Here is a 13,333-nt window from a genome sequence, read left to right as displayed (position 1 = left end):
AAGCTCACCTGACAGGGTTTGGGTTACTTGCATGCCTGTGTAAACTGTAACTGGGATAATCTGGAATTTTTTAGCGAGAGGATACAGAACTTGTCCAAATTACAAATTCCACAGTTACAAAAATTGTAACTAATCTAGTTTAAAAAAATACATGCTTCTTTTCTAAAACACCACAGACCTGTAATAAATAACTTAGGGTCTATTCTATTAGTTTGTGTGAGTTCCATATTCATAGGCATCCAATACATTAGGAGGTGACAGACAAAAAGTAAAATCCCCAAACATTTGATAGACAGCACCAATACAGCTGGTCAGAATTGGTCATGGTAATAGTCCTGGTTCTGTTTTTTTGATAGAATGTAGAGCAATCTGAGATTGTTATAATTCTTTCTAAATGTCTACTGCTATCAGTGGTGGTGAGAAAAGGCTCAGAAAAATGACCTGGAGCTATGCATATTCAACATAAGCGACATACTTGTTGAGAGATAGGCTAGACTTGTCTCCCAAAACTCCTTTATTTTAAATTTATTTTTCTTGCAAAACATAAAAAATTTAAAACATTGTAAAAGAAAATAACACTAATTCCAGTACAACAAAGCCTAGCTCTTCAACTTTCCCCTTCCAGACTTCAGTCCCTTTTTGCTTTTCCTAGGCAGGGAAGACTTTTTTACCCCCTCAGAATGAATTATGAAAACTTTGCTTTATTTAATATGCAACCGTCAGTATGAACCTTGGTCCTTTTTAGTTATTATTTTTATTTCCTTTGGAAAGTCCTAACTGGCTGGACTTTTCCCTTTCTGCCTCCGCCTCCTGGCAGCTCGTGGGGAGCGCGGCGCCCCGGGGCATGCGCACGGCGAATGGCAGCGCGGGGCGCGTGGGGCGCTGCGGCTGCGGGGGGCCGGGCGCGTCCGGAGTGAGCGGGCCGCGGCTGGGGCTCCACAGCGGGACGGGTCCTGAGCGAAGGTAAGCGAGAGCTTCTCCTCGGGCCGGGTTCTGCGGCTGGCGGTGGCTCCTTCGCTTTCTCGTTTAACCCACCTGCCGGCTGGTGGAGTCTGCCGTGTGACGAACCCTCTCTCAAGCCGGCGCTGGCAGCTGCTGCCGCCCCGCACTGGCCGGCAGCTGGGCCGTGCCCGCCCGCCCGGTGCCTGCCCCCCGCCCGGTGCCGCAGGCGCGCCGGCAGCGCCCCTCAGCGGTGCCCGCGGCCCCCGGAGGCGGGAGCCGAGAGCCGAGTCCGGCGGAGCGGGTCGCGCCTCTCCCGCGGCGGCTCGGCCCCTTCCCAGCTCTGTGTGGGTCACAATTCCCCGCGGTGGCGGAGCCGGCGGCGCGCAGGGGGAGCGCTAGTACTCGGGGACAGGGGTATTGTGTTGCCCGCGGCTGTGCTCACGGGAACTGGGGCGGCTCGGTGCCTGTATGCAAAAGCAGCTCTCGTAAGGCTAAGTTACTTAAATCTGTAGTAGTTCTTATACTTGAGGAGTGGTAAGTGTCTTCCTTTTTGGGAGACTTCCTGGCTCACTATGTTTTGTAATATAGCATTGAAAGTGCTTATTGTGTTTCAACCGACAAAGAATAATTTTAAAGACCTTGTCCCTTCTAGTGTATGTTTTGCATGGTAAGAAGAACATCTTAAAAATAGTTCTTTAAGATCCAAATTTCCTGGTTTTACTCTATGTAATCGGATGTTTGAAAACATCCAGTGTTTTCTATTGATGAACTTTTTGAAAGATACTGGAATTTACTAATTCTTTAAAAATGTACAAAAGGTTGTGGTAAATCACTTGCAAGCTACAAGGCTGTAGCTTCCATTATAATTTGTAATCGTGTTGCTTTTCTTTAGTGCAATGGCAATTTCAGCTCATGGTGTGTGATTGATCAGTATCCTGTAATACAAAGGTGATCAACCTTCTTGACTAGAAGTCGTCTCACTTTTACCACCAATAGTTGTATTTTCTGGCAGTTCCTGGACCCCAGTTTGGGATTATGGCCTAGTGAGAGCAAGCCTCACTTCGTCATGCAGTGCTGGCATGTTAAAATCTTCAGCTTTTCCTTCTCAGTAGTAGCATTGGTAGCACATGTGCCCTTTAAAGGGAGTTTTTTAAATTTGAAAACTTACCAAGTGGACTGACTTCACAGTACTTGTGAGCATGTCAGTGTTTGTTGTTGGGAGCTTTTCTATGAGAAGAGTTCAGGCTGTAGGTTCTTTAGTTTACCTTACATGATAATATAGAGAAACTGATTTTTACTTTGTTGTTGTGACTGGAATTAAGTGCTTTAATACTTTCTCATTACAGGTACCTCAGAATTTACTTCTTAATACAGTGACCAGACAGGATGAAAGAAAAATGATCTTCTGTTTTTCAAGTATTTGTGTTTCTTGTTTGTAAGAGCATGGTTTACCGTGAAAAATGAAAGAATAATCTTTCTGGACACTTTAAAGCTGGCTGGTAGGCATAGCAAAATGCTTGGTTTGAGGCAGCTTTGCTTGTTTACACTGAGACGATACCAAGCTCGGACTCTGTGTAGTGACCTGCTTTTGAGCCAGATTAACGGCTGCACCCATGAGGATGAAGTGTTCAGCCTTGTTGGGAGGAACAAGGCCAGACTTTCTGAAAAGCATGTGGGAATTGCATTGAATATGCTGTGGCAATTGCAAAAGAAGAAGCCCTTTCTCTTGAGAACTAGTGACTATGTAAGAAATCACTCCCAGTTTGTTACCCTTTGCATTTTGGCAGAAAACAAGGTGGAACACATGGAAGATGAGGTGATAGTGGACATCTTATATAGCATCCTGAGGTAAAGAGCATTAAATACATTTTGTATTTGGTAATAAAAATAGAAGGAATTTTGACTACAAAGCTATCTTATAAGGAGACTGTGATGAGACTACCCTGCCACAGCTTCTGTACTCTTGACTGTGTGACACAAACAGCACAATGTCCTGTCCCTCAGTTTTGGAGATACAGGCAGAATGGATCTGTTTTGCAGTCCCAGTATGTTTTATGATTATTATGAATTCTGATTATTCATGCACAAAAGCATATAATCTGTTTGAATGGAGGGAATGATAGAAAAGTAAAGCATGATGATAAATAATGAAAGAACATATGTCTTATTTCTTTATGGCTATTGAAGTATTGTCTCTTATTTCATTATGACTATTGAAGTATTGTCTTTATTTTGAAGGCTTGATGTTGAAGACCATGCTTCTCTAGCAAAAGTGCTTGTTACAGAAGCGTGGAAAAGATTAGAAAGGCAAGTATTGTCCTGCTGTGCTTTGTAAAAGTTTTAAGTTGCAAATATGATTTGCTTCATGTGAGGTTACGCAAGAGTTCTCAAAGAGTATTATGTTTAAAACCTAGTATGAGTATTTTAAATGTCACTTGTATTTTTGAAGGTCTTGAAAATTGTATATATAGACTTTGGTACACAAATGCTTGAGAGATTCAGATACTGCAACAACAGAGTCCAACATTTGAGATTTTGAAATATATTGTCTGTGTAGATTTATGTGTTTGAAGTGAATTGCAGGTTTTCATATTTACAATTTTATCTCAGTGCTTGCTGTCCAGGTCTGAAGTGGTTATTAGAACCATGCTTATCTCAATTTCAGTAAAAACATTTGTATTTAAATGGCAACATTTTCCCTTTGTGCATTTTTTCTTGTGTTTTGTTGTCTTTTGATTTTTTTTTGTTTTGGAGGGGAGGCTGTTGTAGTTTTCATTATTTAATCTTGGGATAATGGCAGAACTGAGTGTCACCACCAGCATCACAGAATTGCCTCTTCTTAATATGTGGAGCATCTTGACAAGTAAATAAATACAGTGTACCTTGAAAACAAAATTATATTCAAGTAATAAATTGCTCACATTCATTTTATTCATTTGACATCATTGCTTGAGAATATAATCTTTATCGTTTTCTTAGGCTGGTTAAGTGAAGGACAACTAATTCTTGTAGAACTCCATATACACACCATGCTTTAATATTAAACACTTAGGGGTTTTGCTTAGATACTTTTTTTCCTTGTTTTGTAATTTGGCTTTAACCTTGGTTTTTATATAATTGTTAAAGTAGATTTTTGTCTTGATCTTTTGTCTTTTTGTCTAGTTAGTGACTTGAAATAAAAGGTAGAAATCCTGTCTGACTGCCTTTAATGTCTTGACAGGCTTAGTTTGCCAGCTCTGTCTAAATTTGCTCTGTGCTTATACAAGCAACACAGGCACTTCAGTCCCATAATTGGCCAAGTAGCTCATATTGTCGACATGAAACTGGATTCTATACAGGATATAAGGTAAGTGTCAGAATTATCAGGATATAAGATAAGCTAAGAAGCAGAAGAAGTAAAATGTTGCAATTACAAGTCTGTCTTTTCTGAAGACTTTCCCATTTTCTCAAGTGGGGGTTGCTTTGCTTCAGTTGGGGATTTGTGGGAAAGAAGTGTTTTATATTTGTGCATTGATTAATGAGTGAATGCATTTTCCCAATGACTTTACAAAGAATTTCTTTATAACCAATCTAAATTATTAAAACTACTGCTTGATTGTTTAGGTTATAAAGATTTAATTAATTTCCACTGTTCTACTTACAGTACAGCAGACATCAGCCCTATCCTGATTCTAAACATGGACTTTTTTTGATAATTTAGAAGCTATTGACTCACAAGAAGATGTTCTTCTCTCTTTTTTCTCCCTTGACCTTGATAGTTTCTCTATTATGACATGACTTTCTTAACAGCAATAAGAGGTTTTAAGGCAATATTGTGTTTATTTTCTTTAGAGCATTTTTCTTCTGTTCAAGTTGAATTAATAAATTCTCTGGCTAATATGTATAGCACATTACTTTCATACTTAAACTACTTAAAATATAGCCCTAGTCAAAGAAGACCAAGCTCATTTTTTTCTTGCTTCTGTTCCCCTGGGGCTGTTACAGCAAAGGCTTCTCTTTCTTTTTTCTGCTTTATATTGCACCAGCAGGCCCAGCACTGACTTTTTCAGATGTGAGGAGCCTGCTTATGAAACTCCTTGAATAGGACTCAATTTCTTTACAGAAATCACTTTCTCTGTGGTCATAAATCTTATTCCCTTAGGAAGGAATTCTTTCTTTAGGAATGACAATGACTCTTCTCCCCATTCTGTCACTTGTGAATTGTTTGGCCTTCTTTGGTGTCTGTTGAGCATTAAAGATATTTTTGCAAATACGAATCAGGCAAATCAGGGTCTTGCCTTAGACAAATGCTTTTATCATGTGTAACTTTTTAAGGGATGGCTGAAATATTTGAATCATTTCAGAAATTTACTGAAAGCAGAATTTTTACTTTAGTAGGATAAATGTTTTTTTCTCATCCATTTTTTCTGAATTAGATTTAAAATTCTTTTGCACAGAAGCCAAGAACACCTCAACTACCCTTCCTTTCTTTGTGCACTCAGTTAATAAATCTAAAATGTATTGCTTATTATGTTCAACGTGTAAATGTAAAACTTTTTGATTTTTTTAGGATCTTGTCAGTTTTGATGATCAGCATATCTGAAGTTATCACAGAGAGTTTTCGAGATCGATTACTACACAAGGTTGAACAGCTCTTAGAAGAAAAGGATGAAGTCCACTTCAACTATGCCAGAAGAATACTACAGTTTCTCCAAAATGTTAAACTGAAGTATCATCCATTGCTTGAAAAATGCAACAAGATTTTCCTTGACAATGCCTCCCATCTTGATATACACAGTATTAGTCATATTTTTGGACTGTATGAGCAGCTGGGTTTTGACAGTGCTGAATTCCGCCTGATTGCTAAACAGCTGCTATCTGAAATTATAGATGACTATTATGATCCTGAAACATTTGCAAAATTATTTTTTTCTCTTGGGCCTATGGCAGGATCTAAGGTTAGAGAAAGGTAATTTTATTAATAATTTTATCTTATTTAAGATAAATGTATCCTTGCACAGAAATTAAAAATGTACTGGTGTTTGGAGAATTGTGTGAGCCCATCTGTGAGTTGAGTTTTACGTTTCCTGGTGTAACATTGTAGAAACAGATGATTTCATCATGGAAAAGCAGTATGTTTTATTAAGAAGTTGAATCAGATCCATCTGTCAAGGGGGGATGTGAATGCTGTTATGCAAGGCCACCCTGTAGTCTGTCTCTTAGACTACAGCCTTCCTTTCACAATGGGTGGTAGTAAAAACCTTTCTGTCTTTCTCCTGAGAAATATATGCAGAGATGTGTTGCTTTCTCCTTTTTAAGACTGTCAGCAGCTAAAAAAGCCTGAGTCTTGTCCTACACCAGATTGCTGACATCGTATTCTTTATGAAAGATCATCATCAGGGAACGCTTCAGTATTTATTTAGAGCATAGTATTGTGTCAGACTTTTTTTTTCTCTGCCTGTTTTTCTTGTGCCACAAAATCTTATTTGGGAGTGGGAGACTCATGGGTCTCTCAAAACCTGTAATTTTTAATTACAATAAGTCATATTTTCATACTTCTCTTCATGAACATTTCCTTTATTCAGAGGTATTCAGACATGCTACAAGCCTGTGTTGGTTTTGCCATAACTGATTTAGTTCCAAAAGCTTATCTTGATTTTTTTTTTAAATTTATATTGTTTGTGATAAACATTGGCTTTAATTACCACAGAACCAGTTCAGTTCATATTTAATTGTTATCTGTAGCGTGCTGATTAATCATTAATTGTTTTGTGACTTTAGAGTCCCTTCCCTCCTTCTTGTCTACTTTCAGAATTGTTGGACTCGCTGGTTTCTAACATCAGAACAATATGCACTGATCCAACACACTCATACCCCTTTATCTGTGCCATACAGACCAACTGTTAAGAAGAAAAGTCCACAGAAAAAAATTCTCTAGTTTGGGAGAATTTTGCTTCCAGAAGCAAAATTTTGTTCTTTTTCTCATAGGTGAAGAAAATGGCTGCAATCTCTGCCAGAGATTTTCAACTGTTTTTCATTGGAAAATATGTCTTTTCTTCTTTAGGTTGCTAGTAACTGCAGGACACATGGCAGAGGAATTTAGCAGTCACCAAGTACTGATGATACTGAAGACTTTGCAGAAAATGAAATGCCGAAATTCTCATCTACTCAAAAAGTAATTTTTTTTGATATCACTAAGGAGTTGTATTCTCTAGGTAAACTTCCATTTAGTGTGGAAAACTATGACATATCCAGTAAGTTAGGAGCAGTGGGTGCATCTCTTGCACCCAAGTGCTTATACACTCTTAAGTTATTGGCTATTACAGATTTTAGAATACTGCAGCTTGACCCAGAAGTAATTGAGGCAATTTAGGAATTTCAAAGAAAGGCATTTCAACCTTACCAAGTTGTCGTATAGTATGTCTAATTTACAAATAAGCTCTAAACTTAGCCTCTAACAGCTACTGTAAATTCATGAGCGTGCCAATGAAATATAGTAAGTTACAGAGAACACGTCCTGTCTTGGAGATCCTGTTACTTTTGTGAATTGTTTGTTGAAAAGTCATTGTGTTCTATTTTGGACTATTAAGGCTTGTGGGCTGGGCCACGTTCTCTGCAGTTTTCAACTAAAAACTCTTTATAGGGAGAGGGAGTGCTATCATACAGTGAATGGAAAAGAAGTTGATGTTTTGGACATAGAAGATGTAGCATTAGATATGTCAGAGATAGAGCAGAGTTTAAGTGCAGGTTGTGAACAGTTACTGGATTGAAGGTAGTTGTATGAATTAAATAGATCCCTGAAAGAAAAAGCACATACTTGTGTTCTGTGGAGCAAAGGGATACTAAAAGGAAGATCAGATGAATTAATGCCTTTTCTTTTTGAGTCTCACTGTCTGAAGAAGGTCTTAAGGAATTATATTTCCCTACAAATCTATCCCCCTCTGCAGCTTTAGACAAACACAGCTGTAGCAACCAGTGTTATGTGAGTGTGTTGGCGCTGAAACTGGTGATGCTGTTCTAGTTTATTATATTCTTGGTCCACTCTAAATTTAACTGATTGTGAAATCTGAAACAGAAATTAGTAGTGTGAAGTAGCTGATTTGTTGTGATGAGGAATTGAATTTTTCAATTTAGTAAGTGGAGAGAGGCTGCTCTAGGTGGAATAGTGTCAAAATCAGTGTGGAGAGGAGTGCAGGTGTGTGAAACCCTCCACATGGGTAGTGTGAACCACAGAACGTCCCTTTTTCATGTGGCATGTTAGAGTTTGCAGTATGTTTTGTGTTAGTTTAATACCATATAATCTTTTCCTCTTTCTATTTCAGAATGGCTTCTGTTCTGCACAAACACTTGGAAAGCTATCACGTATTACAGTTGGTAAAGTTAACACAGTACTTGGTGATGTTGCATTGCCAGGATCTGGAGCTGTTTGCCAAACTAAAAATGTTACTATTGGGGTAAGTGTGTGTTATTTGACTTTTAAACAGTTCCCTGCGTAAGATTTTAAACAGCAATTTTAAGATGTGTTTTGTTCCCATAAAATATGAAGAAGTAACAAACTGATAAAAGTATTTGATTCTATTAAACATGTAAATCAGAGGACAGAAAGTAGATATTGTCTTGACTATAGATCCAACAGTATCTGCTAATATATATGATACCTTTTAAAAATACCTTTTTTCCTTTTTCTTTTGACCACTGTAAAATAATGATGTTAAAATGACAAATTTTGATTGATATTTGATAGGATGGATAGATATTAATATTGTATTTGATGCTTGACAGAAGAAGTAATGAAAAAGGGACAGAATGCCTTGGTTGGGACAAGTGAAAGTGTGACACAGAAGTACTTTTCTGATTGAAGAACTGTTCAGTTATTTCTTAGGCTTGTAGAGAACACCAGAAAGTTAGCAGGGAAGAGATTTTGCTTTCATTTCTCATCCTCTATGGGAATGTAATGCCTTGGCTGTACATTTTTTTTGGTGGATGATGTCTTCATGTTCCTCAGGCACCTCAAAACCTGGTGCTCTCTAGGACAGAAGTTGACCAAACCCATAAACCTTCAGATAACCTTGACAAATGTGGATATTCTGGCCTTACAAAGAACTTCTGGGTTTATCAGCAAGAGTCAGCTCCAGCTGACTGAGCTGCTCACTGTCTTCTTCCTCTTCTTCAGCTATGAATAAATTAGAAGTAAGAAGTTAATCTCACTGAAAAAAATGATGTGTGGGTTTCTACCAAGTCATTAATATTCTGCTTATTTTATATTTGATGTGCAACTTTTGCCTTCTAAATTAGAAGTTTCAAGCTTCTAATTTTTAATTTTTTTGTTTTGTTTAAACATTTGCGCTTAGTCACTACTGATGGACTTTTTATTTCTTTCTTCCAGTTATTTAAAATCTAGTGTGATACCTGCTGATGCTGCAGCCATAATTCGTGTTCTGGCTATGCTTCCTTCTTTTCAAGTGGAGGAAATGATTATAAACAAAGCAGCAGCAGTTTTGCCTCAATGCAGACTCCATCATTTGAATTGCATTGCTACAGCCCTTGTCAAGTGGAATCATCATGGCCAGTTGCACTGGCAAAACAGTTCTGAGCTATGTGCCAAGCTTCTGCAAAAACTAAATGACTGTGGATTTCAGAGGCTTCAGAAAGCCAACAACTTAAGTCTTCTGTTGGAAGAACTTCCATATGTGAATGGAGAGTGGTTTGAAGAAGTCCTGAATGAGGAAAGTCTGACCATGTGTCAACGCTTGATAGATCAAATAACATGGAGAAATATTTTACCCTTATCTTTTTTCCTCATAAAATCAGACCACCGTTGTCCTGCATTATTTGACAGAATATCTTCTGTGACTGTTGAAAATATAGATAAGGTATCACAGTGTTTCCTCCTGTCTACTGTGAGTTATTTAGTAAGAAAGGACAGATTAGTAACTGATGTGTTTCAGAGCACAGTTCACACGTTTTTAAGAGTTTTCTTCAGCGTGGCTGACTTGGAGGTCGTCTTTTTTTGTGCTCACTTGAAGCTGTTTTACTTCTATGTATATAAATTTGCACTTAGCATTAATTTTCATTTATTTTTTCCTGTTCAGTCAGTGTTAGGTCAGCCATAATCCTTTCCATTCAACTTTACATTTGACCATCTTAATATTTTTAAACTTCTTTATAAATAATCACATCACATGGTGGGTATTTTAACAGTACTCATTGTTGTGGGGATTTCCCCAATAGCCTGTCTATTTGGTCAAAATTACTCTTTTTTTCTTACTGTTTTTTTTCTCATTCTCAATCTGGTGTTCATATAAATCTTCAATTTTATCCTGTTGCAGCTCAGTTTCTTCAAGAACATTTAATGCAAAACAAACATTTGGATCAGGTTCATGAAATAAATTTTAAGTTTTAATTGTGGCTGCAATTTCAACTCTTACTGAATTTTATTATTTTACTATTTTTACCAGGAAAAGTTGACCAAAATAAAAATTAGAAAATACTTAATCTAGTCTTAAATCTCCAAATGCTGAATTAATTATAAAGCTTTTCTTTATTATCAAGCAATATTAGGATATTTTGCAGTGACTTCATTTAGGATGTCTTTTTTTTTCAGATTCCCCCCTCTGAAATCTATTTTATTCTCTTCCTTTTCTCTGCTTTGAATTATGACCCTCCTGACAATGAAGAATTCTTTAAGAGTTGTATCCAACATCTTACTTCTAACTTGAGTAAGTGCAATAGACAAAGATATTTTACTGAATGAAAATGGGAATAGAATGGTACTTTCATTAAGCAAAGGTAAGTATGTTACTACTAATACTCTATTTACTGAGGTTAAACGATGACAAGTATTCAATGTTGAGTTTCGTTACACCTGTTAAAAATGACTGCTGATAAGGGACTAGCAAAGGATTTTTGGCATAGTAGAATTTAAATGAAAATTCTGATTAATTCACTGTGCTGTTATTGAATAGAATTTCGTGTTCCCCAAGGAATCATCATTTGGGAACAGGATACATTTTGCAATTAATCACAAAGAAATAGTTAAAATTGTAGAGGAAGTGTGTATGGATTTGTGTTGTACACTAAGAGAGAAAATCTGATGATTTGAGAGGCCAGGGAAAGGGCATTGCAAATCCTTTCAACTTTCTCATGTGTTAATATGGGTTTCTCTGCTTTTTCAAGGTCATCTTGAAGCTTATCACTTGGTGCTGCTTGGTCATGTTTTGGCAATGGCTGGGTATTTTCCTCCAGCTCTGATAACAACAATATTTAATGTTTCTTTCCTCAGCAAATTGGATGCTCAACTTAAAGGTAGTGATCTAGCTTCTGATGAATTTGATTGTGTAGCATTTGGCATAAAATGCAATTTGGACTTACATAGGACTTGAGATGTAGAATTACTCTTTAAATTATTATGTTTTTGGGAAAGACACAGTCTGTACAATATAGACATAATTTGAGTGCTAAAAGGGAAGGAATGAACAAAAATCTGTTGTTGTAAAAGTACAGACCTGTATTGCAGATGAGAGAAAGTAATATAAAACGATTTTTATAGTCAACTTATTGCACTCCGTATTTAATAATTCTTCAATTTTATTTGACATAAAATTACCTGACTATGATGTCTATTACTAGAAACAGTCACAAAGCTTAAGGAGTAATGTGGAATTCTTGTCTGCAAGAAATTTATCCTACCTGTCCTCTTCTCTTTAAATAAGAGACTGTTTGACTATTTAATTCCTCTCTACCTCTACATTGTTCATTATCAATGTAATCTTGCCATTTTGCCTTCAACTACTTAATTACATTTACACAATTTCTATCTTCTGTCTTGCTGTTGTTCTTAATGTTGAGCAAAACTGTGGTTTTTTTCATTTATTTTCTCAGGGATTTTGAGAACCTTTATAAAATTCTGCAGCATGAGTTTTATAAATGCCATAGTATACAGATATTAGCATTTCTAGTAAAAAATTCAGAAGTTACCATTTAGTTCAATTTGTTGAGTTTTTCACATTTCAGTTCACACATTTCTATGTTGTTGTTTTGTTTTTTTGTAAATCAGTCCTGCCTGATATGGTGAAGCAAAGGGTCCACTCAGGCCTCATGAAATTGAACAGAGCAGTCTGTCTGGAATGCCCAGAGTTTCACATCCCCTGGTTTCATGAGCCATACTGCCAGCGTGTGTTTCATAAGAGTAAGTAACTTAGGACAGGAAAAACTGCCCTTGTTACTCATAATAGTCTATTTTTAACAAAATACTAGATTGTTTCTTCTAAAACAGTCATGCTGACACTAGCACACAATAGGACACACACCCCTCTCTGCTGAACATGTATTCTTGGAAAGTGCCACCAAGATCAAACTGGTTTTCCTTGTGAGAATTAATGTAATAGAGATGGGATATTTCTGCAGAAGAATTAAAATTTAAATACTCAGAAACAATGTATGTGGCATGAAGGATGGAAAGGCAGGAAGATCATTCTGTACTGGAGGAGATGGGTCAGTTTGCTCTGCTTCACTTACAAAACTGAACATTTGACTTAAATTTTTCAAAGTAAAAATTTTTATTGCCTCCTTTTGAACTTGATCCTCCCTTCTTCTTCACAAGTATCAAGATCCATTAGGGATGAGTGATAGAGAAGTAGGCTAGTGATCAAGTGTAGCAGCTGAGATCTTTCAGAACAGTGATCAGTACAGAAAATCCATCTAATGCAAACACAGTATCTCCTCCACTAATTCTCATGGGAAGATCTGTGCTATCCATGGAACTCAGCTACTTTGTCTCTAAGACTGAAGATGTTTAATGGAGCAAGGTGTTAATCTGCAATGGACTGAGAAGTGGCAGATAGTGTGATATGGCTGTAATGAACACAAGGTGAGTAAATACATGTCTAAATATAGTTAAAAGCAAACAAAATCCACCAGATGAAACCTACAGCTTAAGTTTTTGTAGTATGTGAATGAAATTATCCTGGGATCAAAAGCCTGGATTTGAAATTTACTTAATAGCATGCACCTGCCACTTTCTAGCTAAAATATGACCACTTTGTCTCTGAATTATGATGGAATGTGGAAAAGATTTAATTCAGTAGCCTGGCTTTAAAAAATACAATGTCTCAAAGCACTGTTTTCAGAAATTTGGCTGTGGAAGTTTTGATGTATGAATTTTTTTATTTTGTCTTTGTAGGCACGAGACGAATAAATCCACAGCGAAGGCACATTCACAGAATGCTGACAGAGATCTTAGGAGGGAGCCATTACTCAAGAATATCTGTTCTCACACCATACTACTATGAAATAGGTGAGAAGTTAATACTCTAAAAATTGTTATAGAGTCCTTTCATATCACTATTATCACTAAGTTTAAAAAGCTCCTGATCATATGGCCCCAAGATAACATAAGATATTGCACAGAAAA

General features: G+C 37.0%; 1 protein-coding gene across 1 annotated transcript in view; it reads left to right on the top strand.

Moving 5' to 3' along the window:
* Positions 1-770: 770 nt before the first annotated feature.
* FASTKD1 (FAST kinase domains 1) overlaps positions 771-13,333 on the top strand; it is a 13,906-nt gene continuing 1,343 nt past the window's right edge. The window contains exons 1-12 of the mRNA XM_056496891.1: positions 771-963; positions 2,289-2,790; positions 3,181-3,249; positions 4,163-4,288; positions 5,492-5,890; positions 6,986-7,096; positions 8,244-8,375; positions 9,308-9,794; positions 10,526-10,640; positions 11,098-11,226; positions 11,978-12,109; positions 13,103-13,216. Of these exons, the coding sequence (XP_056352866.1) occupies positions 2,456-2,790; positions 3,181-3,249; positions 4,163-4,288; positions 5,492-5,890; positions 6,986-7,096; positions 8,244-8,375; positions 9,308-9,794; positions 10,526-10,640; positions 11,098-11,226; positions 11,978-12,109; positions 13,103-13,216 (2,149 nt within the window). The 5' untranslated portion in view covers positions 771-963; positions 2,289-2,455. The remainder of the gene's footprint in view (positions 964-2,288; positions 2,791-3,180; positions 3,250-4,162; positions 4,289-5,491; positions 5,891-6,985; positions 7,097-8,243; positions 8,376-9,307; positions 9,795-10,525; positions 10,641-11,097; positions 11,227-11,977; positions 12,110-13,102; positions 13,217-13,333) is intronic.

The sequence above is a fragment of the Oenanthe melanoleuca genome, chromosome 7 (assembly GCF_029582105.1).
Source record: "Oenanthe melanoleuca isolate GR-GAL-2019-014 chromosome 7, OMel1.0, whole genome shotgun sequence".
NCBI classification, from domain to species: Eukaryota; Metazoa; Chordata; class Aves; order Passeriformes; family Muscicapidae; genus Oenanthe; species Oenanthe melanoleuca.
This window is presented reverse-complemented; position numbering and strand designations above follow the sequence as displayed.